Raw genomic sequence first — 27,138 nt, 5'->3', positions numbered from 1 at the left:
CCTCAAGTCAGGCCAAACTGTTCCCAATCAGACCCCAAAGCTGAGAGCAAGATTGAGGGCAAGACACCCCATAAAGTCGCTCTGCAGATATTGGTCTGTCATCCAGGCTTGCCGGTGACCCCGGCCTCCGGAGCTGCTCTGTTCATTGAGTGCGGCAGCTGCAGCCCTGGGGGCCCCTGGGAGACGCTCCCACCCCCCCACCCCCCAAGCCAGGGTAGCAACGAGTGGGATGCGTGGTTCCAGAGACTGGGAGGCGACCAGAAACCCCAGCTCGAGGGAACGTGGGCATAACCTCAACACAAAGTTCTTTTTGGAGGAGTTGGACTGAGGGGTTGTCTCTAAGTTTAGGAACCTTTTCCCACAACTTTGTAGTGCCCAAGTGTAGATGCCTGACCACTCTTTATTGCCCACAGCTTTTTCCCCCCACCCTGGCCTGGTTGTTTTTCGGGTATTTTTTTTTCTCTCTCACAGTTTAAAAAAATAAAAATAAAAAAATAAAAGGTAAGGCCATCTCAGCAGCGCCAGGCGCCTGCAGTGGAGCGTGCCTGGCCTGCAGAGGCAGCCTTCTTCCACTTTTCCTCCGCCCCCGCGCAGGACTAGGCTCTGAAAGAGCCACGTTTCCACATTTCTGCCTGCCTGACAATCCTACTCGAAGTTTACAATTGCCTGGACCCCAGTGGTGGTCTTCGGCTCCAGGGCCAAGGTTTTGAAGCCGTTTTTTGGGGCCAGGACGCCTGCCCCAGAGCCTGCACACTCTTAGGAAAAGGGGAAGAAGGCGCCCCGGGAACTATCCCAGAGAGGGCGGAGCACTCCCATCCCGGGGCAGGGCAATAAGGGAGCTCCCGCTCCCGGAACGTTGCAAGCAATCTCATGAATGTCGCAGGGGGGCACCCGCGAGGAACGGACAGGAAGAGGGCTGGGGGAATGCTAGAGCCCGGGACCACTGCACGGAAGCGGCCTTGGGCAGGGTTGCAGCCAGATCCCGGGATGGAGGGTGCCGGTGAAGAGGAGTGAGGAGGCTGGGGGAGGCAGGCCGTGAGGTCCAAGTGGAGGCCCGCAGCCTGCTGGCAGTGGAGAAGCAGGCCGCACAGGAAAGAGAGGGGTCAGGTCGGGCTGAGCCTCAGTAGGCTCAGGCGACTCTATGGGAGCTGTAGACGCTCCTTTGTCGTGGGCTTGGCCTGTTTGGAGCAGGCCTTTTGTGAGGAGAGTTAACCCAAACTCGGAGTTAGAGCCACATGCCGGGCACGCAGGCGCTCTGAGTTAGGGTTAGGGCGCCAGCACCTTTGGGGAGGTCTTAGGAAGTGAGTGGGTAGGGGTCTCTCCCATCCCCGAGCCGGATTGGCGCGTCTGGCGCTTGTGGATCCGAGCTGGGATTGGGGAGGGGTCTCCAGGACGTTCGATTTCGACGCAAGGATTGGGGGGATTCGAGTGCTTTGAGATCCGAGCCAGCCTTGGGGTAGGGGGAGTCAGGCAGTTGGAAAAGGCGAGGTGGTTATTTGGGGAGGGGTCTCCGCGCTTAGGCGGAGCGCAAAATCGCGCCGTGAAAAGCCTAAGGCTTTGTCAAGAGAGATTTCTGTGCAAGAGTGGAATCAGCTAGGCCAGACCAAGAGAGAGAAAGTGAACAAATCAGGACTACAAGGGGGGTGGGAGACCCTGAGAGGGGGGGTCACAAAGGGGGAGACATGGCCACCAGGCGTTTAACCGACGCTTTCTTGTTGTTGCGGAATAATTCCATCCAAACCCGGCAGCTGTTAGCCGAGCAAGTGAGTAGTCACACCACCTCCAGCCCTCTGCATTCACGTAGCATTGCTGCGGTGAGTCTCCTGGCGGCCTCTCCAGACACACACACCGTGTGCACTGCGGCTCAGCCTGTCTGTCTGTCTCTTGTCTGTCTCTCTGTCTAAAAAGGAAAAAAAAAAAAAAAAGAACAACAACAATAACAAGGCGACGACGACTAGGAGTGTGATACAGAAGGGAGTGGAGCACGGCCATGGCTTATGGGGCACCTGCAACCCCCAATGGGGACCACAGTATCAACCCCTGCCCTGCCTTCTCACTTCCTGGACCTCCTGGTCCTCCTCCCCCACCATCCGTCGGGCAGCCTCGATTTACATCTGTTTTAACACGAGGCCTTGGAACCTAGGCCTTTCTCCAACCTTCTTTTTGTTTTGTTCTGTTCTGTTTGGCACCCCCCCCCCGCCCCCCTGCAATGGCCTCCTCACTTTGGTTCTGTGGGCCAGGTGGGTGATTAGTTGACTCAAATCCTTGCAGAACAACCCTCCTCCCCACCCCCCAGGAAGGAGAGAGAGTGTGTGTGTGTGTGTGTGTGGTCTGCTCAGCTCATTTTCTTTCCCACTATTTTTCTTCCAATGGCCCTAGTTCTCGGTGTGGCCATGAACACTAGGAGTAATTGCTTTGCTGCCCCCCCACCCCCCCTCCGAGGGCTCATGTTGGTGAGACTGCAAGGTGCTAGGCGCTTCATTTTCCATTTCCCACACAGGAAATTAAGCTTCTCCATTCGAACTTTTTTTTAAAAAAACAAAACAAGACAAAAAAGAACCAACATGATGCGGATGTGAAAATTAACCCCCCCAAAATAGCACATGGCTTTTGATTTTATTGACCACAACTTCACTTCGCCTAGCAGTGTAGGGTTTTTGTTATTGTTGTTGTTCTTTTTCAAAGCAATGTTCCAGAATGATTGCTGTATTTGGTTTGTTTTTGATGGAGGCTTTGGCTTCCAGAGCCTCAGTTTCCTGCTCTCTCAGATAGGGGGCGGGTCTGAATGGTGCAGCCAGATGAATATTGTTAGCTTTGTAATAATAATACCTTTAATTGAAAAGGGAAGGTTTGAATGGAAGCAGCCTTGAAACATGGGGGAATGCACGGTCACCCCACGACCTTAGGGGCTGCATTTGAAACATAGTTCGTGAAACGCTGCAGCTTTCCCGCCTTTTAAACACTGTTGCCTTTTAATTTTTTTCCTTTTATCATTTATGGAAGTGCTAATGAAAAACTAAGCTGTGTATCATGATTGGCACTGTCTTGCCAGGACAGTTGTCCCTGTTTAGGTCACGGTGGAAAATATGTTTGACCATATTATTCACAGAAAAGGGAGTTTTTAATCTGTGCAAGCAGTTTTAAGGATAAAAGGATGCAGGATGTTAACTTCGGTCCCAAGGCATAGAAAACTAGCTCGGAGTGTGTTGGGGCTTTTGTTTACATTTACATTGGAAGGATTTTTACATTTTTAGACTGAAAGAAATAATATTACATAGAAATAAGTAGGAAACAAATCTTAGCATGGAAATGTGTTCATTCTAATGTGGTTTTTGAAAAGAGTCTCCAGAAATAAACCGGAGAAATAGTGAATGAATATAATCTGTGGGCCTTCAGTTATGTTAAATAAAGGTCTCCTGTTCTTTATGACTTAATTTTATGCTACCTCATGGGGGAAAACAAACAAAACAAAACAAAACAGAGCCAAACCCACGCTAAAGCTTCCAGGTTCTCTGTTTTAATTGATGAAAAAGATACTGTTTGGTTTTTAAAATTTAATTCTGTAAAGTTCTAAGTAGCTTGAGTTTTTAGATTACCTGAGAGAAAAAATTTGACCCTTGATTCAGAGAGTTTAAAATACAGTATCTTGGACCGGCACCTTTTCAAAAACACGTTGCTGTGTCCAATTACTCTTTAAATATTTTTCTAAATTAGACAATTTGAGCATATCTGTTTGTATATCTATCTATCTATCTATATATATATATATGTGGAATAAAATAATTTAAAATGTTTAGTTATAATATATGGTTTGGAAAAGCAGGCAATGTTAAGAAATATACAGCTATATTTAACAAATTCAGACAGTTTTTTTTGAAAGTGATTTATAAGTACAGCTAAAATTCATGTTGAAGTCAAGAACATTAAAAATATTTTCATATGTCACACTACTGAAAATACTGGATGCTTTTATTAGCCTGTGCTTCTGGAATTTTTCTTAGATAACTAAAAAGGACTCAAGTCCGTGGAAATACCTGTGTGTTCAGTTTAGATTGCCTCCCCCATCAAAAACAAACAAACAAACAAACAAAAAACCCAGCTTTTTTTCAGTCCAACAAAAATAGTCTACCTAAATTACAATTTAAAAAACAAAAGTGCATTTTCATATTTCTGCATTTTTCTCTGTGTTTCCGACTGTTATTTTTCAATTTCTTCATAAGGTTTTTCCACAAATTATTTCTGCACACAAAATAATCAAGAATACGAAGATATTAACAGGATAGAGATTACAGTTTTTAATAATTCTTTTGGAAGTCAAAAAAGCATTATAAATATTTTGTAAAAAGAAAAGATATGCTTAAGACAGTTTTTGAAAACTACAACATCATTCATACAGTGCTTCTAGCTCAGAACAAATTTGAGAACCACATTTTTGACTTACAGATTTCAAAATCATGTAGTAAATCAAAAGTTTATTGCTCAGCTTTGAATATGGACAAGATATTAGAAATTGTAATTAGATTTGTTAATTGTACTAGGTATCTTGAAATGCTTAATACTAAAGGAGTGCTCATTTTATATATTCTGCTTTCAAAGATAAACGGAGCAGGAAAGCTGAGCACCTCTGACTGTGAGATCCAGAGATGCAGCTTACCTCAGGGACTTTAACCATATTACTTTTCTATTTTCTTTTTTCCAGCAGATTTTTCAGCTTGGAAAAATTACAAATAAAAACTTAAAAGTATAAACTTGACTTAGTCACATAAGACAAAAGAGACAATTTGTAGATGCATATTTAAACTTAGATAATTAAAAAGGAAGTAACCAAACCAGAGAATTTGATTTTTAAAATACATTACCTGGAAATTTAAATTTCTAATTAGAAGAACAAACTGTAGACATTGATTTTGGTGTGTGTGCTGTCTCATGTATAACCAAATGTAAGTATCTAAAATAATAGATTATTTAAATTTTTAATATCAAGCTTTTATGTCCTTATATGTAAACAGTACTACAGAAATGGCTTGCTGGGAGGTTTGTGTATGTGCCTATCTCACACAACTCAAAACAAACCACAGTGGAAGCCTGAACTTGTAAAAGCATTAAGCCCATATTTTTTAAATAGTAGTTTGAAGAAAAAGCTGTAAGTTTGTTGGTGATGGTTGCTGTAGGAGACCGTGCATGCAATGTAGACTTACAGCTAGGTGCAGGTAGACTTGCTGCAAACAAGGATGGATTTCAGGAGGATTTGCAGCAGCAAAACAAGCAACAGAAAGTCCCAAGGGCCAGACTGGACCTAAAGGCCTTGGCCCAATGTCCCTTTTTGTGGAACCGTCATGTTTCTCTGCTGGACACTTCTGTGATGGGCAAGACAGTCCGCAGCTGTCACTTTTTACTTCTGAAATGTGTTTTTCTTTATCAATGCCAGCAATTATCCTGTCTCCCACTCACTCGGTAGTCTGTCCCTGATGTTTGCAGCAGAGGACACTAATTCTTCCTGCTTGTGGACCCCACAGCTGCCTTGTTCCCTGGAGGGTTTTTCTAGGTTCAGCCATCCCGGGTCGGACGCATAGTTTGTTTCTTCTCTGGGATTGAGGGCTGATTTTTCTCTATTCTTTTTAAAATTCAGCACAACATCTATCCAGGTTTCTACTCATTTATGTTTTGTGTTCATATTAGCAAAGTTAACATTAGAAACAGACTGGGGGTTGGTTTTTGTGTCCAAGCCACAGGCACTTGTTGGTAATTTTCAGGAGCTGTGTTCTGTCTTGGGTTTGGGGCATCCATCACGTTATCCCTCGGGCAGCATATGATAAAGGGAGAGTGATGGATGTGAGTCTGGGAATTTAGTCTAAGCCCTGCTCTGCTGTGGATGTAATCTTTTTGGACATCTTTTGTCTCGTTGCTAAATTGAGGATTTTGAGTGAGGTGATCTCTGGTGGCCCCATCAATTCAGCAGTGTTTTCTGCAGTTCTGCTTTAATACTTGTTTCTCCTGACCAAAGCACACAACCTTACCTTTAAATTGAAAAGGAGAAATCCATAGTCAACAACAGTGTGTGGCTGTCAGCTCAAGGTTACTAATGAAAAATACCTAGAAGTAGCTCCAGCACATTGCAGAAGTAACTTTTTGACATCATGTCTGCCAAGAACAGGCAGTGCCTCTTGTAGGCGATTGCAAGCAGTTAGCTTCAGGAACCTGAATGGATTTATGAAGTTAAATTAATATACGTGTGTGTGTGTGTGTGTGTGTGTGTGTGTATAATTTTTATTATTATTATTTTTTTAAATCGTGGGGTGCCTGAAAGGGCAAGGCTGTGCCAGCTGGTTGAGATGCTGTGTTGCTCTTGTTTTCTTGGTTCTTGGGAGTCTGAGCCAGGAGTGGGAGTTCTTGGTTAGTGTTGACTGCTGACCTATACTCTGCTGTAAAAGCATGCATAATCTATACATGGAAGCTAGAGTTAATTGCTCCTAGATTAGTTTGAAACTAGCACATTATTTTTAATAAAATCTGTGTTTGGTGGTAGGGAAAACCTAAGGATTAACTACGGTTATAGGGAACCCAAGGTCCTTAGTCTTGACTGTAATATTAGTGAAGATTTATTGAGTGCTTACTGTGTGTGCCTGGCAAGGCTCAGCCTGTTCCATGAGTAACCTTGTGTCATACTGGGTGAAGTTGATGCTTAGGTGGTTCACCTGAGCAGAATGATGGGGTAGTGGAGTTAGGATATGACCCTAGTCACCCACCTCATGAATTTGTCAATGTGCGTAAAGCCCTTGCCACACTGGCCCTGGCTGATGCCCAATGGGTATGGAAGGACGTAGTTGATTAATGACATTTTTTTTTCTTCTTGCAGTCGGCTAGCCTGGGTTGGGTTTTGTTGTTGTTGTTGTTGTTGTTTTTGTTTTTTGTTTTTTCTCTCTCCTTTTTACAGCCATCCACAGTCAGTTTAACTTGCTCATTGAAGGGTCTCAGTCTGCTGGAAAATCATGTTTCTGTCGGTAGGCTCCAAGTATGAAATCACTGTATATTTCTCTTTAGATGTGTTTGCTTTTCTGTGTGTAAAGATTCTGTGTGAGCAGGAGACTGACTTGCAAATGAGCGTGCTTTGCTGGATGAGAGTGAAGCAAACTTTTATTTTGGCAGCAATGGGAATAAAGTAAACACCAGTATAGCACAGACCTGTGCTTCCAGCTCGCTTTGCTCAACTCCTCCAGACCCCTGAGCAAACACAGATGGGTTTCCACTTCTCAGTTTTATGTAGAAAGTCCTTTAGACTATAAATTCCAAATGCTATTTGGAATTTTTCAGTGTTTGCTTGATTGGATGCCATGGTCAGGTCCCAAGCCTTGGTTTAGACAATGTAAAGGCTTAGAAGGTGGTGATGGGTAGTAAGCTGTTTTTATTGGACTAGACTATGCTCTTTCCTGATGGTGATTCTTAGGTTTTAACTCAGGTCTTGACTACATTTCCTGGTAATTTTGTGGTGAGGGTTTTGAAAACCTCCTGTTTTTTAAGGAATAAAATGAAGGTGGTCTTTGAAAAGGTGGTGTGCTGAATTTATTCCTGATATGCAAGTAATTCCAGGAATTATTAATAAAAATAGAGGCTGGAGGGTGGGATGCAGAAAGGCTTGGTGCACCTGGGCTGCCCCCATCCTCCCCGGCAGCAGCCGCAGCAGATACTGTGACATTTTGAAGTGTAGCTTTGAGCATTTGTAAGTGTTGCTTTTATTCCTAGTCTCGTGATTGTAATTTCACCTCTTAGTGCCTAGTAATTGTAGGGATGAGAAGAAGAGAATGTGTGTGGCCAGCTAATAACCCACGGCACTGCAGGGGCTCAGGTGCAAGGCTGCTCAGACAGCGGCTTGCTGTGCCTGCTGTGCCGCTTCCCAAGATGAAGCCCTGGGAGGACCTTCAAAGGGACCTAGGTTCAAGCTCCACTGTGGCCTTCATCTTGCATCTAGTTTATTAATAAAAAAGATGTCCGTGTTCTCTTTCTGGATCTGCTAAGCTTTAAAAAAATACATACTTTGTTTTCTTTTATAGCAAAATGAGATGAGATAAGATGAGCTATTTCCATGCCATAGTTTCCTCAGCCTCAACCCTAGCAGCACGCTTGTGTGATACATCTTCGTACCAGCGGGGGAAGTGCAGGGCACGGAGGCTCTCCACTCCCAGAGGCTCTCTCCGTAGATTTTGAGACTGAGGCATTAGTGTGTGATCAGTCTGTGTTTGGTTTTGTTGTTGTTGTTGTTGTGTTGTTATGCTAGCATTGTGTGACACTACTTTGGTATCAATAATCAAGCTTCATTTGCACTACTAATCTTTAAATAAGAAAATTATGTTATTTTTTAAATTTACTGCTAAACAAAAAAAAATCAGCACAGTTGTTTATTGAAATTTACCACTAATTATTTCCATGATCAATACTGTAGAAAAAAAGGACCTTGTTTAGATTATTGGTCATTAGTAACTGTCTCCTCAGAAGATAGAGTTCCACGCTGATCTCAAAAGGAATCTTTAATTTTCAACCAAAATTTAACCCTCAAATGCCCAGTGTTCCATCCCTATACTGGTTAAAACTGGATCCTTTTTACCTGCTGCTTTGTCTCTTTAGTTTGCAGTGCTGTATAGCACTCTCTATAGCTGCGCCTGGCTATCACAGTGCATGGCTAGCTAATGCAGGAGTGTTACTTCCTCTTCCTACCTGTGCCTCCATGACTAGGGGGAAACTGCGGCTGTAGCATGTGGTATGTACAGTTCTTAGGGAGAGGGGGTTACTGCAGGATTATTTGAATGTAGCCACTGGAGGACACTTTGTGGGTTGTTTATATTTTAATTTTGTTGAATTCTCTGAGCTGATTGATGTGTTAAAATATGCATTTTTATGACACAGTAACATATTTTAGCATTTTACCTTCCTAAGGAGGTTAAGAAGTGAAATTACAAGTGATAATTGATGCTTACTAAAAAGATTACGACTATAATTTAGTGAAAGAAACCAAGCATATTTTGCTTGTCCGCAGTGTGCTTTAATTTTTACAGCTGTTTATTGGCTGCCACCTCCTTTACCAAAAGAGCCACAGTGAGTGAAGCACATGTTGGTGTAGCATTTCATAAGGAAAAAGACGCTAGGACAGCCTTTTAAGTACTGCGTTTGTAGTCACTTTGAGTAGCTGGACACTTGTCTCCTCACCTGATGGCCTTGTGTGTCTGTCTGCCCATGCCTTTCTTCTGCTCTTCCTGTCCGGACGGCCCGACGGCAACGCCACAACCACAGGAGCTGGACGAGGTACAGTGCTTTGGGTATTTTTGTGTGTTGGGTGATTTTAGTTTATAAAATAACTGTTTTCCTGCAGTCTTGGTTCAGATATGTGACACTAGCCCTACATACATTTAGAGTTGGTTTGAATCACTGTGGAGTGCCTTGACTTCATACTTCATCTATGTTCACACCATGTGAAGTGACTTAGAAGGGGCCATGTTTCCTGTTTGGGAAGCAGTCCTGTATGAGAGTTGCTTGGGTGGGAAGCAAGCTACCTGCATGTAGGTTGAAGACTTGGGACGCCCGATTTCCGAGATAAAGAGTATCGAGTGGTTGAGGTGGAGAAAAGGGGGACAGGCCGTCTGATGGAAGTCTCAGGCAGGTAGCAATGGAGCTGTGCTGCCACTAGTGCCTTGAGCTCAGGATGAAGTAAGGGGTGCTCTGTGGTTCAGCTGCTCCTGCAGAAGCCCCCTTCAGCCCCTTCCTAGCAGCAGCAGCTCACCAGGAAGGTGGAGAGTGAGTCTATATCCCTTGGGGTTTTTGTTTTGCTTTTGCTGTTGTTGTTTATAGCCCTGTTGACAGGGCTGAGGACAGGGAAGTGACACGGCTGCTGACCACATTAGTGGCTCTTTGTGTCTCAGTGATGAAGGGGTAGCAAGGGTTATTCTGAGGGCCTACTGAGGGAAGAAGTTTATCTAGAAAGGCAGATCAGGAGAGCAGGACCATTTCCCTTTATAAACTGGCAGGCTCCAGCTCCTGGGTTTGCTCTAGCAAACATTCGAGGTGCCTACATTTGCAGTTGGTGATGGCAGCACTCCGCACCACTCACTCGCCATCCCTGGGAGCTCCAATCCTCAAGCCTGCTGCATGCTGTACCTGTGAGAGCTAGTGGAGAATGAGCCCAATGGGGTTGGCTCTCGGTCAACGGAGACGGGTACCACATACATACAAAGGGGACAGACCCCTGCTCCCCTTTTCGGTTTAAGAAGAATGACCCATATTTGTGTGGTCTGAAAAGATGTATGGAACGCCATTACCAGTAGGTCCCTCCTGAGACTGGGAGGGAAAGCTTCAATTTTGAGCCTGTTCTTACTGCACACATAACATGTAATCACTGGCAGGTGTCACTTCTATATTAAAACACACTCTAGTTTAAAGCTTACTGCTTAGGTAGGTGCCAAGGCTAGACCTTCCAGTTCCCACCCAAGGTCCTCAGTACCAGCAGCCTAGGCCCTTAGGCCTGGGCTGAGGAAGAATGAAGCTAGGAGACTCTTGGGGCACAGCCGATGAAGGTGAGTTTGCTAGAGAAACTCCTGCTAGGTTAAGCCTGACACAGAGATTCTGGTAGATGTGCAACAGTGAAGACATCAGGGTGTGAGGTTGTCCTCTTCACTGAGAAGACTGAAGCTTAGAACATCCTTGAGGGCTGAGGAAAGAGGTGTGGTTGTGGGATAACAGTCAGCCTCGTCAGGGGCTTGCTTCCAATCTTTCTCCCTTCTGTTGGGGCAGGTTCTAGAAACTAGCCTTGTGTGAGAGGAGCTGGAAGACTGTTTTGTATTTCTTCATGGTTTTTGAGTTGGATTCTCACCCCATGTGGCCCAAGCTGGTCTCCAGCTCTTGACAGTCCTGCTTCCTCAGCAGCCCAGGTATTAGGGTCACAGATCTATACTACCATGTTTGGCCCCTGTTTGCCTCTCTTGTGCCTGGCCTGTGTGAGCAGTACCCGGCGGAAGTGCGGTGCAGTGGCTGAGCGTCTCTGACGTGTGCTCTTGGCTCTGCAGGCTTCACTTCCTGCCCTTGTCCAGCACCATTATGTTGTTCATGAAGTGTAGCTTCCACAATTATATGCGACATACTTTATTTACCTCATCCATTCATTCCACCCATTTACTGTTGACTCATTCAGCTAATTATAATTGTGTGTTCATTACTGTGAAGTGCCAGGTGCTGAATGAGGAACTAGGGATGTTGTTGGGAAAGGTGTCCAGAGGCTCGGTTCACAAGGGGGGGTGTTGGGGAGGAATTAGGGCTTCAAGGTAGTGTCTTCTGGAAGTAGTAAACATCTGCCACTTGGGGATCCTGGCATGAAGCCATGGGTCTGAGAGCCCCCTACTCCCTTCAGGTAGCCCTGCAGGCAGATAGACAGATGTGTTAGCTCTTTTCCTGCTCAAGCTGAGCCCTGGAGACTCTGCTTTCTCTCTTACTCAGGAAGTGTGTGCTGTAGAGTTTGGGCTGAGGAGGAGGCCATTCTCCATCCACATTGTTGTCAGGGCAGCATCTATTCTCTCCTGTCATCTGTGCCTGGCCTTGAGAGGTAATCTTCCAGAAGATGGGTGCTATTAACAAATTAGAAGGTATGAATGTGAGTCACCAACTCACCTAGACCTGTGATCCAGCCCTTGTGGCCTTGAGCAGATGCCCATGCCAAAGGTTTGAACACCCACTGAAGGAAGGAGCAAGCCCTTAGGAGGATTGTGTCTTCAGCTGAGAGTCCAGGTCTGTGAGCGTGCTCAGTGCCATGCTGGCAGGCAGGAGCTGCTGTGCCCCCTTTGTTTTTCAGCTTGTGTACATGGAGGAAAGAAAGTTGGCGAGTTAGCAAGATTGTCAAGATAGTGTGTGAGACTCCCACGATTTGTGTTCTCTATTCCGTGTGCTGTTTAGGACGTGCTTTCAGTAATTTCGTCAGGAGAAGATAGCATTATTTTTAGTCTCATTGATAATTTGGCTGTGACATCTCCATTTCTATATCCACTGCTTGTTTACGGGTCCCTGAGCCTCGAGACTTGTTACGGCATTCTGACTATCCTCAGGCTTTGGCTTCAAGATACATAGGCCCATTGCAGAGTTGCCGGACTGGGGTTTGTGGCATCGCTTCTGGACACTGAAGTGTTGAGTAGTCATGTGGTCTATCTAGTTGCTCGTCTGAGATGCTCTGGTTCCATTGTCAAACTTGGCTTAGATCCCCGTGCTCATCCTTAAATCTCACGGAGTTGTCTGTGTGTGAGGGGAATGTTGTATGAGTGGAAGGCTGTGTGTTTGCAACAGCAGGATTTATATGGCAGGGTGCATGTGTTTCTTCCATAGGTCAGGAATTTGTTTCAGACAAATGCTTATATTTGGAGTGGAGGCAGGGTGATAAGACACCTACAGGGAAGCATGAGTTGTGCTGTGAACACAGTCAGGGGCTTCTGCATGTCTGCATTCTGTACAGGAACAGGGCTCTGAGGTAGGCCAGTCACCCATGGTTCTTGGAAGACAGCCCTAAGTTAAGGACACAAGAATTCTTGAATTCTTAGTTCGCTAATGTGCAGTTTACTTAGCATTTTTTTCTTATTAAAAAAAAAATACAAAGATCTTTTTTAATTTCAAAAGTACAAGTTTATTTTAAAAAATCCTAACTCACGTTGGGTTTGGGGAGTAGGGAGAGCTGAAAGTAGGCAAGGATAATGTGGAGAGGCATGGCTGTGGGCTCTGGGGAGAGGCCAGCAGCCTGGAGACTCATGTGTGCTCTGCACAGCACTAACATGCTGTGAGGGGCGGAGCTTCGGCAAGGTGGGAGGCTGAGCATTTATTTTGCTAGTAAGATACATTTTCATGTTCCTGTTTGTTCCAGTTTCAAATGGTTGACGTTATCTTCAGTTGTTTTCCTTCTTCAAAACACATGTTCCTTTTCAGTTGTACACACTGTGATACGCATTACCAACCTGCACTGATAAAGAGACATGGAATGTTTCTTCTCAGTAGCATGGGGTTTCTGTCATGATGAACTATGGCCATAGACTCTTATCAGGGACAAATCATTGGCCACATGCAAGTCCTCAGTCTTGGTGCAGCTCAGGAAAGCAGTAGTGACTGTCCAGGCTGGCACCCGTCCCTCTTGAGGTCCTCTGGGGCCCACTGAGAGAGTGTCCTGACTTGAGTCTTGGTGTCTCAGATAAACAGAAGTGCTGCGTAAAACACTGCAGCCCTCTTGAGCTGGATGTTCATGTGTAACCACGGGACTCCTCGTGAGAGTACTCGTGATTTAAGATGCCATCTCTGCACATTTCCCAGTGAAAGTAGCACTGTCTGTTTTGTTAACAAGTTGATGTGGTCTCAGTGGGAACACGAGCGAGAACCAATGCCCATTAAAATTACTGTGTCTGGCTTGTTACTGTGGCACGTTAAAGCTGTGCTTTGTGTGGTTTTCTGGCCCTGAGTTCAGGTTCCACCTCTTGTAGCAATGAGTCTGTCGGGCTCTACTGAAAACAGCACGTCAGAGCTGGGGCTAAGCATCAGGCTTGCCTCTGGTCAGTACACTTCCCACAGGACATTCTTGGTGGCTGTGCTGTGGGATGGGAATATGTTTCCACAGTGGTCAAGACAAGCCTGCTCAGACTGGCACTTGAATGCTGGAACCTTCTCCAGCCTAGGTAGATGCTCCAGGAAGATCTGAAGCCCCGGGTCTTTTTTGCTCTCTGTTTAGTAGTCCCTTGTCCAGGTCTGTTTGCTTAGTGAGCTGTAGTTGCATTGCGTGGGTTGCTATGAGTGAGCGTGTGGGCTGGGCTGGGCAGGGGATTCTGGAATCAGCTGGCCTAGGTTTTAATATGTCACATCACCAATAGCGTGGTGGCTTAAGGCAGGTTGCTTTACTTCTGAATTTCTTTATTTATAAATTGAAATAATATTCTTCAGTTCACCTGGTTTTTATGAGGATAAAAGTAAGACTTACTGTTAGTGAAGGCTGTGGAATTGCCAGGCCTTGCAGTTCCTGGTGGTAGATTCTTAAAGGACACACCGTTAATCAAGGAATAGAAGGAACATGGGCCGGCAGTGGTGAGGTGGACAGTGGTGGATGTGGTCACTACTCCAGACCTTGGGTCCATTCCCATCATTGTTGTCCTTGATGGATGCTGGGGCAGGTGGAGGTCAGACTACAGGAAATGGGTATAGGTGTGGGGGTGTGGGGATGTTGCTGAAGATAACAGTTGGAGTTGGAGTGTGAGCTCTCAGTATTGTAGGGGTTGTTATTTGAAGAGTTTTTAAGTTTTTTTTTTTATTTTCGTGTGTGATAGTTTTCATTTGTGAGAATTTTAGATTTGCCTCTTTATTGTTAGGTAAGCAAATATGAATTTGTCAAATGAATAAAAAATAAATGTAGATGATTACAAGGAAGGAAGGGATGGACATTGCTCGCTCACAAAGCATTGTCTATGTAGATGTCTGTAGACCACCACCCATTTTAGTGTGGGTATCATTTGGGTCTTTTGAAATTAGCATTTAAAAATCCTGTGTTTCGGAGGACTTATAGATCCTTTCAGATCCATTCTTTGCCTCCAGGCAAAATAAATAAATAACCAGGCTAGTCCTTGTGACTTCCCTCCCACTCTCAGAAATTTCAAAGGCAATATATATTGCAAATTTTGAAAACAAAAACTGTCTGTCATTTCAAAGTAAGGGAAGTTGAGCCAGTGGACCAGTAGCTGAAGCAACGACCCAGGTGGGGTGGTGTGCTGATGGCGGGGTGGCCAACACTAACCCAAAGATGGTCGTGGCCCATGCACAGTCTTGCCAGTCCTTCTAAGCAGTTCTTGGACTTATTTTAACATGTAGTTAACAGTCTGCTGAGGTAACTGGACTAACTTGATGTCCACAGCAGGCCTGCTGCAGTCATTACACCTGTAGCACAGCAGCGCCCAGCACACTCACCCTCTGCTTCCTGCTGCCCTACCTCAGTTCTGCTGCTGAGAGACCTTTCCTTAAGGAACTGCTGGTCTCTGACATTTTCATTACATTTCTGTAGCCAAGTCAAGTCAAAGTTGTGTCCACAAGAATGTCCAAGAAAGTTCAGAAGTGGTGCATGAAAAGATGGGAATGGAGTTGAGACCCTAGTGTGTCAGAGACAAGCGTGTAACATAGGCACGTGCATTCCCCTTGCCTTTCCACATCCACACTGACCTCTGATCACCTCTTGATGCCCGTTATCCCCTGTAGCTTGCTGATGACCGCATGGCGCTAGTATCAGGCATCAGCCTAGATCCAGAAGCAGCAATTGGCGTGACAAAGCGGTCGCCTCCCAAGTGGGTGGATGGCGTGGACGAAGTAAGTTTCTGCATGCTTCCTTTTGTGGGTTTGTCTTTTAAGTTTGGATGACAACACGGTTGATTGAGAATCTGTCATATGAGCCAGTATGGCTCCAGTGAAAGCTGTGTCCTCAGACACACCCATGTGCAAGTTTGCTCATTTATCTACCACACAGTAAAGCAAGAATGGGTCTGGATGGCTGCCTGCATGATGTGGACTTAGTGTTAGCAACAACGACTTGAATTATAGAAAGAAATGAAAAACTATGGAATAAGGAAGGGTGTGTGCTTCTTTGTTTTAGGTTTATTTATATTATGTTTGGTTTCTCCGGGCAGGGTTTCTCTGTGTAACCCAGGCTGGCTTCAAACTCAAGAGATCTACCTGCCTCTGCCTTCCCAGTGCTAGGATTGAAGGCGTGTAACACCACCTATTGGCTTATTTTACTTTATGTGTAATAGTGTTTTGCCTACAGGTCTATCTTTGTCTGAGGTGTGTGTGCCTGAGGGGATCATAAAGGAGCATTAGAACATGGAGGTGTTGGGAATGGAGCCCAGTCTTCTCTAACAGCAACAAGTGGCTCTTGACTGCAAGCAGTCTCTCCAGCCTTTGTGCTCTTTGTTTTTTCCTTTATAACTTGAATTTCAAAGTTACTTGTGTGTCAGCAGTAAGCCACTGAATTCAACTGAGTGCAGATTCTGGTGTAGCTAATTGTCTTGAATACAGATGGATAGCTGCCAGGCATGAGAGGGATTTTAGTGAGTTCATTTGTTTAGATACAGTATGATGTTGGCCGCATTAAACAGAAGATGAAAGAGTTAGCCAGCCTTCATGATAAGCATTTGAACAGACCCACCCTGGATGACAGCAGCGAGGAGGAACATGCCATCGAGATCACCACTCAGGAGGTCACACAGGTAAGAACACAGCGCTAGTCCCGGGAGGTGCTGATTCTCCCAACCCCCACCCCAGCCTTTGCCCCACTCTAAACGCTGCTTATAATGTCTTAAAAGTCTCAGGGGACCTTGGAAAAACCCAAGGTCTATGAGTGATTTTCAGAGTGTGTGGTTTTCTTGGAGGTTAGGTACTATTTTTCAGTTGTTGGTAGACACCACTGTTGATGTTAAAATGTGTAATTGCTGTCATATACTAGGACTTGGAAGTTCATGCTAAACACAGGTCCATAAGAAGATAGGGTGGGCATTTTAATGGAAACCTGCTTGAACCAATCTTTAGGTGATATGACTGGGAAACACTTCTTTAAGCTTTATATTGTTTGTGTGTTTGAGTCTCCTTTATATTTACTTTGAGAGTAGACATCCAAATGTCTGAAGCCAGCTTTGTAGCTGAGTAGCCATTAAATGTTTCTATTTCAGTCTCTGATCCTACCTTCTCATCTGTAAAATGGGCATAAAAGTCACACTAGTCTAGTACCTGCCTCATGTAGGAAGTCAAATAGTCAAACATACAGTAACAGGGCATGAAGTGAGCAGTATCGGGGACAGGATAGACACTGTATAGATAAGGTGAAGTTTAGGTAGGTCTTCAGTGTGTGTGTATGAAACCTCTAGTCACCCTCTTTCACCCCTGCAATACACACATACACATACATATATGTGTGTGTATGCGTGCGCACACACACACACATGTCCAACCTGACTTTTCTATACCAGCCTGCAGGACAGGGTGCCTCCTGGCAGAGATCTTGTCTAGGAGAGGCTTTTGATGTAAGCCAGAGCTATTCTCTCAGCTCTTCCATAGGTGCCAGCGTGCTGTGCAGGCCCTGCCCAGCCGGGCACGAAGGGCCTGCTCGGAGCAGGAAGAGCGGCTACTGCGGAACGTGGTGGCCTCCTTGGCACAGGCCCTGCAGGAGCTGTCCACCAGCTTCCGGCATGCACAGTCTGACTACCTGAAACGTGAGTGCAGGCCTGGTGGAGGGACTTTTAAGTAAGAAGCATTGTGTTTTCTGTCCTCCTCTGGGGCAGTTTCTCTCTTCAGCACCTGCCTTTCATTGTTAACAGCTAGTTAGGCACATTCACACCTTTTGAGCAAGAGGAAGCTGCCTCCCTAGGGAATCTTTGCTGAGGAGAGAAGGCCTGGCTCCTGGTGCAGTGGTACAGACAGGTTCCTGTCCAGGTGAATAGCACTCAGCCCTAGCTGTGCATAGACTTTGAAAGTCACAGTGTTGCTATAGAAGCCTTGTTGATGTGACGTTGGGCTCTGTAGGTTTTGATGACATGTATTAGAGCCAGTTCCTCCACATAGTGACATCTGCATGGCCCTGGGTACCTGAAAGCAGGGTGCGAACAGTCTTGCATCAGCTGACTGTGGGTTTTCCTGTGTGTCGTTGTAAGGGATAGAACCCACTTCCTCCTGTAACCCTGATCCCTTTCCCATATCTGCTGTCATTTCATTCCTCCAGACTGTGATCGGGATGCTTACTAGAGAGTCTCCAGAAGAGAGAGATGGATGTTGTGTTAATGTCTTATAACAGCAGTTAGAATAACTGTTTCTGTTTCACTTAGAGAAGTCTCAGATGGTTGTGTCCTGTCTGTCTTGGCATCCTGTGAATTGGGCATTTAGAGAGTGGCTGCCCTGAGTACCCTGAACACTTGCATGATGTTGCAATGCTTTAACGCAAGCAAGGCTCCCCTCTGGAGGTGGTCTCTTTAGACTGTTTAGGGGCCTCCCCTTGCTATTGGGTTTTACTCTTAGCCTTTTTCATGGTAGAACAGTAGCCATACTCGTTCAAGTAAAGTGGGCTCCTCCTGTTTGCTAGGCATGAAAAACCGAGAGGAGAGATCGCAGCATTTCTTCGACACCCCAGTACCACTAATGGATGATGGAGATGATGCTACTCTGTATGGTCAGGTATGCAATGGGGCAGGTGTCTTCTGCCTCTTTCCCTAAGCTCCTTGTCCCTGTGCAGTGCATGGTGGGTAACTGTTGTCTTATGCCTGCCAAGTAGTCCTTGCTGTAGCAGAGCAGCCATGCTGGACCTCCCTCCTAGTCATCACAGAGGCCTGCAGCATGCACAAAGCCATCCTGGAGCCCAGTGTGGCTGCAGATATGGCTTCTTTCTGGTCCCCCACTTCAGCTACTATCTTATGTACCATGCTGTTGGGGGGTGGGAGGGGGGTCCATGCTTCCTGTCTAGGAAATAAGTTACCTGTTGCCAAATATTTTATAAAAAATATTCTCAAAATTTGTTTTCTCTGAATGCTGTGTAAACTGGCCGGCCACAGCTTTGCTAACTGGGAGCCTCTTGTTTGGCCAGGGCTTCACGGATGACCAGCTGGTGCTGGTAGAGCAAAACACACTGATGGTGGAGGAGAGGGAGCGAGAGATCCGTCAGATTGTGCAGTCCATTTCAGACCTCAATGAAATCTTCAGGGACTTGGGAGCCATGATTGTGGAGCAGGTGTGTACCCTGCAGGGTGTTGTGCCCACCCTTCTTCATGGTCCTTAGATCCTGTCCTCTAGTTGGGAAAATGTTTAAACATGTGCTTCTCATACCTAATGTGTTTGAATATGTGTGAGTGTTTACAGGTAATGTGGGCTACTGTCATTCCCTGTGAAAACACTGAAATATTTTTTTTTTTTAAATCTGGGGAGGGAGAGAGGAATTCTAATGCTCGTGTACATGTATCCTTTGGAGGCCTGGCGGACTGACCAAGCCTGGCCTGATTTTGCCAGTGTACAATTCCCTTCTGACAGTGGTAGATTGTTGTGTAATGGCTGTTGGAACACCAGCTTTTAAGTAGAATTAAATCGTTATTCATTGCTACAATCTGATTAGGGCTTTTTATTACCTTGCCAGCAGGGATTTGTTTGGGTCCTGGTCCCATGAAACCAACTACAGAGTGTTGAGGCATCATCAGAGTTGGCTGGTTAACTGCCATGTTTCCCAATGAATTGCCATCTTTCCTGGCCCATCCTCCATACTTCATGTAGAACCCAAGAGACTAGACAGTTTAATCACCTATCCTTGAGTCCCAAGTTGTCATTTTAGACATTGATTAGAGTAACCTGACCATGGTGGTAGAAACTAGCTGGTATCCTCTGTCTGCCAGATCCAAGTATTTAATCAGCAGGAAATGAAAAGCCAGGGTTCTTTGCTCCCCAGGACAGGTTTCTAAGCCCTCGTACATCCGAAGGTGGTATATCTCTATCAGTAGAGGCTAAATCAAATCAAAACCTGGTTTTGATTCTTGGTGCCACTGACACAGTATTTTACTTTGTGCAGAATGCCCTAAACTGTCTGACACTATCCTGGTGTGGGTCCTGAGGTCTGTGATATGCATGTCTCGGGGTTGGCAGTTCAGTTCTCCAGCTGTAATTATTGACCTTCTGTACTGTCTCTCATTACTCAGGGAACGGTCCTTGATAGAATTGACTATAATGTTGAACAGTCCTGTGTCAAGACCGAAGATGGCTTGAAACAGCTTCACAAGGTACTACCGTTCTCCTTGGTGGGTCTTTAGGAACCTCTATCCCTCCTAGGAGGGTTTCTTCCCCTGTCACACAGCTTCAATCAGACACACAAGGTAGACAGAAATGGACTCCGCTGTCTCCTTGGGAGCAGCTATGAGCTTGCTTTTGAGCTGTAACCTGGTGTCAGACAGACCACACCTTGAGGTCAGACACAGCTGGGCACTTCTTGTGAGGAGCCTGGGTTTCTTGCCTGTTAGAGACACTTTGTTTTGTTTGGAGGTTTACTGCTTAGTGCTGCTAACTTTGGGTGTGGGGGTTCACCTCTGACAAGTTACTGGTGGAAAACTCTGAACAAGGCTAAAATATGTAATTGTTCCTCACTCTGTCACATGTAGAGAAGTTGGTGGAGGTGAGGTGGATTGTGCTCCTGTTGCGCCCCCTCTTTCATGGGGTTGCATGCTTATTTTTGTTTTTGTTTTTAAAAAGTTGGGAGAAGTCATTTTAGAAATCCTGTAATTGTTTATGAGAAATGGGCTTATGGATACCGAGGGTGGTGGTATCCACGTGTGGTTGGGCACGTGACTCCTGTGAAGGGAACGGAGCTGGTGTGCTTGATACATTCAGTCAGACCTGTGCACCTCCTTGTCACTGAAGCCCACTGGTGCTTCTGGCCAGGGAATGAGCATTTTCCTAAGTCACGAACAGTCCCTCCATCTTACTTTACCATGGTCCTAGCCCTGCTGCAGCCACTGGCCAGAGACCCTTCCCATCCCTGTGCTGTTTGCCTCAGAGCAGGGACAAGTCTTGCTTAGAGTGTTTAGAGTAATGGAGAAGCCAGCCTGTGTCTCACAAGCTAAAGCTGCCCCAGCTTCTCTATAGAAGGTTCGAGCTGCTGCTAAATTACCCATAGGCTCTGAAGTTTAAGTCACAACTGGGAAACATGCTTTGTGTTGTGATGCAGACCGGGGGCAGAGGGGGGAGGGTCTCTGTGGGAGAGACTGGATCGCACACAAGCTAAGACTGGTTTGGGTCTGGAGTTATTTGAGAGTTTGCCCAGAGTGTTGGGGTTGCTATGAGGAATGGTGCTGCCCCAGTTCACACTGTGGGAAGGCAGTTGAGACTTGGGAGTGGCTCCTATCCTGTTTCTAGGTGGGGAGGACATTTTCTGGGTGGCTGATGGATTCCCTAAGCATGGTCAGCTCCTAGTGCCAGCAGTGTCTGCGCATGTTCTCCTCCTTTGAGGGGTCTGTGTTTCCATACCACCACACATTTACGTGTGTGTGCTTCTGTAGGAGAGAGTGGTGCAGGTGAGTGGTATGTGTTAGTGCCACATGTAGGGGAGGTAAGCAGATGGGTCTTTGGAAGCCCCTCTGTGTGCCATTAGTCCAGGGGTGGGGGTGGTATATAAACTCACACCACTGTCCATTTCTTCCTCAAACAATGAAGTGTTCTGTTTCCACGTTCAGAGGAAGTGACCACAGGGCCTCTTGGGGCCACTGGTTCCATGCTTTCAGCCTTTCCTACAGGGAAGAAAGACAATGCACGCTTACATTTGTCCCAGGTGCAGGGGCCTTCTTGAGAATCCAGAGTAGGAAGTAGTAGGCCCAGTGTAACTTGGTGTCTCTTGGCCTCTGTCTCCACACTAGATCCCAGTGTGGATCAGGGTTGGTGGTTGATATCACACTGCAGGAGTCTCCAGTGAGGTTTGGCTTGCAGACCTAAGGCTTGGGTGAGGGCTCTGAGGCAGTAACACTTCCCCCTGTTTTGTAGGCTGAGCAGTACCAGAAGAAGAACCGGAAGATGCTTGTGATCGTGATCCTGGTGGCCGTCATCATAGTCCTCCTCGTGGCCCTCATCGCCGTAAAGTCTCGCTAGTGGCACCAGGTTCCTGAGAGTGCTACTGCGTGGATTATTGGTGTTAGGACTTGGCTGGTGCCTCACCGCTGTGCTGTACTGTGTAGAGAGCACAGCCCACTGGTCCAGCAGTGGGCAGCGGACCTTCCCGTGGACGCCTTCTAACCAGTGGGCTGGCGTGTAGGCACGGCCATGTTTTCCATCTCTGTCCAGAGTCTAAGGACTTGATGCTGTTGCCGAAGAGACTGGCCTATGATGAGCTGTCGTGTGAATGCGTGCTTTAGTGAAAGGAGTGGAAGGTTTACAGGCACTGCCAAAGCTCCGTGTCGTGTGTGCATGCTCATTTTTAGCACTAATGTCTGAGCAGCATGTTAAATAATTTTTGGGAAAATTTTTTTTTAACCATCTGGTTTTTAAGAAGTTTGGTACCAAAAATTTATGAGTGTAGAGGCAGTGCCTCTTCATCTTCCCAGCTGAAAACAAAGCAAGAAGTCCTTCAAGGATTTATAATCTGTTCCCATTAACTTAATTTAGCTTTCCATCACTGTTAACGATCAGAGTAACAAAGTGTGAAAAATAAGAAACCATCATTGATGTTAATTAACACATTTAGACGGGCCAGTTAAACCAGCTTCATGCGTTTAAATCAATTGTAAATAGCATATTCCTCATTCAGAATTTTTGCCCTGCATTTTCTACTGTAAACCAAGAGGGGTTACTAAGCAAAACCCCCTGAATCAGAAACTTGGTCATTTGAACCAACCTCACATCACAAGAAAGCTTGACAGTGTGTCCCCAGCCATCCTTCCTCAGTCCATTACTTACATTCTAGCTACGTAATGACCTGTCCAAACCTGACTCCGTTTGATGAACTGTGAATTTACACAGAGGCCATTTTAAATGGGTCACCCCATTTAGGATTAGTGGATCTCAAATTATTAACCAAACATCACTCCATTTCAAAGTAAAATATTCTACACATGATTTGATTTATCGACTCTTGCCACTTAGCAATGCCCAGAAAACGGGTGTATTCCTGAGGACAGTGAGAACGTCAGCTAGGGAAACCCTGTGTGTGTGTGTGTGTGTGTGTGTTCTGAGGGTTTTGTTGTTGTTTTGTTTTGCATCTGTGTGTGAGCATATCATATATTATCAGATGGCCAAGTAGGGCTCTGTTTACTACCTGTTAACTCTATGGTGCTGGTGTGCTCTGCAGAACTAGAGCGATGCGGACCAGACTGATGGAGCTTTGAGAGTGTGCGTATCTCACTCGCTCTGTTTGCATCAACACTGCTGGAATTACAGTGATTGTTGTGTAACTGTTGATGGCTTGAAAAAACTCTCTGTGTCTCTTAAATTATTTAAACAGCGTGGCCCTGTTAAGTGTGTTATATTTTTATTTAGACCAGGCATATGAAATTCCTCTCTGGGACTCAACTGAAGGGTGTCTCAAAACTCCAGCTCAGACCTAGAAATGGACTCCTGTAGACCCATCCTGAACTTACCCTCCCTGCCTGGGCCACGGAATAATGAGATGTAAAGGTTTTCTGGGTTCGTTGGCAGTGTTAGTAGAGAGGGTTAGAAAAGAGGAGGCAGCACCTGCCCCACCACTTCAGAATTGGGGAAGGGGCTCTACAGTCTCTCAGCCTCTGAGGTTAGACAAGCTGTTCCTGGGTAGACTGGCCGAATTAGGGAAACGGCTTCAAGCAGTCTGTGGAGATCATGATGAGTAATTGTGAAAGCCTTGAAAAAAGGTGACCTTTTAAGAAAGGGTCACTATTTATTTATAATTTATTTCCCTGAATAGATTTTATTTTGGTGGGGGCGTTGGTTCCCCCCCCCCCCATCCATCTGGTTAGAAACTGTCCCAAGGACCTATGGGGAGAGGGACTGTCCCCTTCTGCCTGGAGGCAGTGTGGTGCTGGTCTGGGCCCAAGCCACCCTGGTGGGGGTCCGGAAGGGCTTGGATACTCGGCTGTACCGAGCTCCAGAGCTCTGTGCACTCGATCTCTGGGGCCCCACTGCCCTTTGCCGTTGAGCCTGTTCTGGGGGAAAGAGGAGAAGTTAGTACCCATGTCCTGCTAGGTCCTTCATGGTAATGGCTTTTGGAAGAGGACTCTTGTACCTGCTGACAGCCGCTGTCTGTGCGTCCATCCTTCCCTTCAGTCTGGCCATGGAGGCGACAATCACACAGACCCACCTCTCCCTGTGCCTGGGAAGCACCTTGGGAAAGAAGCCCGGCCTCTGGACACCACCTCCCGCTGCTGCCCTGCTGGCTCTTGTAGAATTGGGGTGGAAGGGGAGAGGGAAAGAACTGTTGGTCCTTCGGGGCCCCCGATCTTTCCTAAGACTAGCATAAAATTGCTGTCTGTCATTCTGTTTGTTGGGGGTGGAGGGACATTGGGGTGCTGGCTGGGCCACTGTGTGAAGCAATGTGTGTCTAATTTAACGGATGTACCATTTTCTCTGCTGATTGAGAGAGCATTCTTTATTTGTTTTGACACAAGTGCGTGCAGTGTTTCATCCCAGCTAATGGCTTCTTAAAGGTAATAAAGCCCTTCAACCTAATTGGTCAGATAAGACTTTTTCCTTGTATGCTTAAATAAAGCAAGTAGTGAAATGCTTCAATCCAAAATGACTTTTTTTTGTCCTTTTTTTTTTTTTTTAAAAAAAAAAAAGCTAATTTACTGTTACTGGAAACTTTTTGTACAATAAAGCGATCTCACAGATTGAAGAGCATCCAGCATTCCTAGTATTAATTTTAACAATGGGGGTCATATTTTCTTCAAATGTGTTTGTGTTAGCAGAGGGCCTGACCATGTCTGGGATCTTTGGGGCCGTGGCTATTTATTTTATGCCTGAGGCCTCTGCCTCAGAGTCTGAAAGTCGATTTGTCTATCTAATGGAGGCCTGCAAAGGGACCAATCAATTTGCTATCCAATATACAAAAAGAAACCACATAAAAGACAGATAATTATTTTTCGTTATGGAAACGTGCTTTACTCGAGCACTAGAGCCTGTTTGGTAATCTTCAGATCATGTCCAAAGTGGTTTGCAGTGTGCAGGCTCTGGGACCTGCCACTGGGAGGGAAATGTTGTCCTCCAGTGTGGTGTGACAGAGTCGAGGGACAGTATTTGCTAGGAGGCCAGATCAGAGTACCGATGTTTGTGTACATGCATACCTGGGAGAGAGGAGAGGTACTGGGGAATGGATGCAGGACCCGAGCGTGGGTGGCTGTCATAGCGGCTGGGTCCTGGCAGACAGGTCATCAGTCGTGAGAGCTCTCCAAGGAGCTTGCTGAACCACTGACTAGTCTCTTGCTTCCTGTACTCTGTTGTCCTTGTCCAATGTATGATTCCCTTCCTTCTCATCAGTCAGTCACTTCCAGGGAACAACCCATTTTCCTAAGGCTAGAATGTTGAGTCCAGTGGTAGCTACATTCAAGCCTATATCCTGATGTGGCTTAAGGTGGGAAGGCCTGTGAATAGGGGAGGAAGGTGGGTCATTTTAGACAGGTCTATGTAGCTCAGGTTGCCCTTGAACTTGCGACCCCATCTTTACCTTCCAACTGCTGAGATTATAGACAGACAAGTGCTACCATGCAGGGCAGTGGGTGGCTAAACAGTAGAGTCATCTTTGCAGTGGAGCCTGTGGTGATCTGAGTTTCTAATGGTCACACAGGAGTGTATACTCACAATTGGGCATTGTCAATAAGCAGAGTGCTTTGAGAATTGGGTACTGGGTCAGAGTTGGTGACCAGCTGAGGTGTTTGATTCTCATTCTCATCCTGAGAATCAGACAATAGGCTGAGTGTGAACCTCTGCTAATTGTGAACGTGGTCTATGAAGTTAGAGCCACCTTCCTCCTCTGCCGAGTGAGGTCCTAACCACCTACCCAAACATGCATGTGAACGGCAGTGGAGCAGAGCAGGCCGACTATGAGCCAGGGCACTTGATCATCGGGGTCCCTTCTATGTCAGCCATATGGGGACCATGTGAAGACACCTTTCATGGTGACCTGGGCCAGCAGCATCCGGGACTAGTTACACGGTAGGATTTTATTTCTTCTAAGGAAGCAGCTCCGATCCATCTGGTGAGTGTTGGGGGCTTAGTTATGCTCAGTGCCTCTAAGTATGGGTCTGCCTCAGTTGTGTTTTCCTGTGTTTATTGGCCCTTTGAATTCTCTTGACCACCCACACAGCACCTTTAACCTTGTGTCTGATGTTTCTGTTTAGTTGTTTTGAAACTGAAGGAAAGCAGCCCCTGCAAGTTGATGACTGTCAGAACAAGCTAATGGGGGCACCGGTGGACATGTAGACAGCTCATGTAAAAGTGTTTCCCATCGGGCTCAGAATCGCCATCCTCAGACAGACTAAACCTATCTATGCTGGGTTTTCTTACTACGTCAAGGGACATTCCACAGAGCCAAATGGCAGAGACTTGTGCACAATTATCTGGTCAATTGAGGCAAAAGAAAATAATCATTTGTCCAATCGTGCAAATGAGCTCCCTGGACTGTCCTGAATGCTGAGATAATTGTGTGGTCCTCCACTTTCATCCCATAATCTGGCAAAAATGGGCTATTTAAACAAGGCTCCATTTGACAATGCACATTCCAATCAGGCTTCGTTACAACAGACCACTGGGGTTTGCATTTTCTGTTTGTCAACTATAATTCTATAATTGCTTTAGGCTAATCATCCAAATTCCACCATTAGTAATCACTATCTCTCATTTACAGATGTGGTAGAGGCCGAGGGCCCCGGTTTATGTCATTTGGTCTCATTTTCCCAGGAAGTGCTGAGGGAACCAAATGCCTGTTCTCTGGCTTGGCATTCTGACCCAGGGTATCACAGTAGAGCTTTGGTTTATTCACTGTGGGGAGGAAAAACCCCTCCCACACTGAGCTGCCCCTTCTCCAGATGGGGAAACCGAGACCCATGCCCAGGTGTAGCACAGGATCGAACTGGAATTGTCACTTTCCTCATCTCTAGACCAGCACTTCTCTCTGCTTATTCCATTTTAATTGTTCATTTCTTTCCATAAAATTAAATGACCTTCTTCAAGAAAGATTTAATGGTCAAGATGTGATTTGGTAAAAAGCTTCCTCAAGGGTGTTTTTTCTTATTACAAAGATGAGACCGGGCTGCAGCTCCGAGAGATTTGCAGGCAGCCGTGAACCATTACCCCAGCTCAGTTTTTTGTGTAATTGGTGTGAAGAGATTGCTGCTGATGAATCAGCCTGCCGCTGAACAGAAAAATAATGAGTGTGTGGTGACGCGACCGGGTGTGCGTACATGTGAGCTCGCAGTTGTTTACCAAAGGTATATGCGTACATAAAATGCTCGCCGAGATGGATAATGTCATTTTAAAGTTGTAAATAATAAAAAATAGTCTCGGGCAGACCTGATTTTACAATTGCCTGAGAGTGCGGCACTTCATTTCAACACTATGCGATGGCTAGAAATTGATTTTTTTTTTAAATCCAATTAAGCCTCAAGGTTGGTCATCCATTTAAAAGGT

At 45.8% G+C, this 27,138-nt stretch overlaps 1 protein-coding gene across 4 annotated transcripts; it reads left to right on the top strand.

The window, feature by feature from the left end:
* Nucleotides 1-928: 928 nt before the first annotated feature.
* Nucleotides 929-24,183, top strand: Stx16 (syntaxin 16). 4 transcript variants are annotated; one of them, XM_029473550.2, is made up of 9 exons: nt 959-1,010; nt 1,749-1,814; nt 15,241-15,348; nt 16,104-16,244; nt 17,078-17,243; nt 18,107-18,198; nt 18,605-18,748; nt 19,701-19,781; nt 21,532-24,183. In XM_029473550.2, exons 3-9 carry the CDS (start codon nt 15,256-15,258, stop codon nt 21,634-21,636), a joined length of 822 nt encoding a protein of 273 aa, XP_029329410.1. In that variant the 5' UTR covers nt 959-1,010; nt 1,749-1,814; nt 15,241-15,255; the 3' UTR covers nt 21,637-24,183. The 4 variants fall into 4 exon arrangements, with proteins under 4 accessions (XP_021009184.1, XP_021009199.1, XP_029329410.1 ...); XM_021153525.3 differs by having other exon boundaries at nt 929-1,814; XM_021153540.3 differs by having other exon boundaries at nt 930-1,763.
* Nucleotides 24,184-27,138: the final 2,955 nt, after the last annotated feature.

This window comes from Mus caroli, unplaced genomic scaffold (assembly GCF_978045245.1).
Source record: "Mus caroli unplaced genomic scaffold, Mus_caroli_1 scaffold_2, whole genome shotgun sequence".
NCBI classification, from domain to species: domain Eukaryota; kingdom Metazoa; phylum Chordata; class Mammalia; order Rodentia; family Muridae; genus Mus; species Mus caroli.
The sequence above is the reverse complement of the archived record's forward strand: the minus strand, read 5'-3'. Positions and strand labels throughout refer to the sequence as shown.

Coding starts and splice junctions, on each gene's coding strand:
- Stx16 (XM_021153525.3), top strand. CDS start 1,683: ATGGCCACCAGGCGTTTAACCGACGCTTTCTTGTTGTTGCGGAATAAT. Junction 15,349..16,103: donor GGGTGGATGGCGTGGACGAA/GTAAGTTTCTGC, acceptor TCATTTGTTTAG/ATACAGTATGATGTTGGCCG. Junction 18,199..18,604: donor ATGCTACTCTGTATGGTCAG/GTATGCAATGGG, acceptor TTGTTTGGCCAG/GGCTTCACGGATGACCAGCT.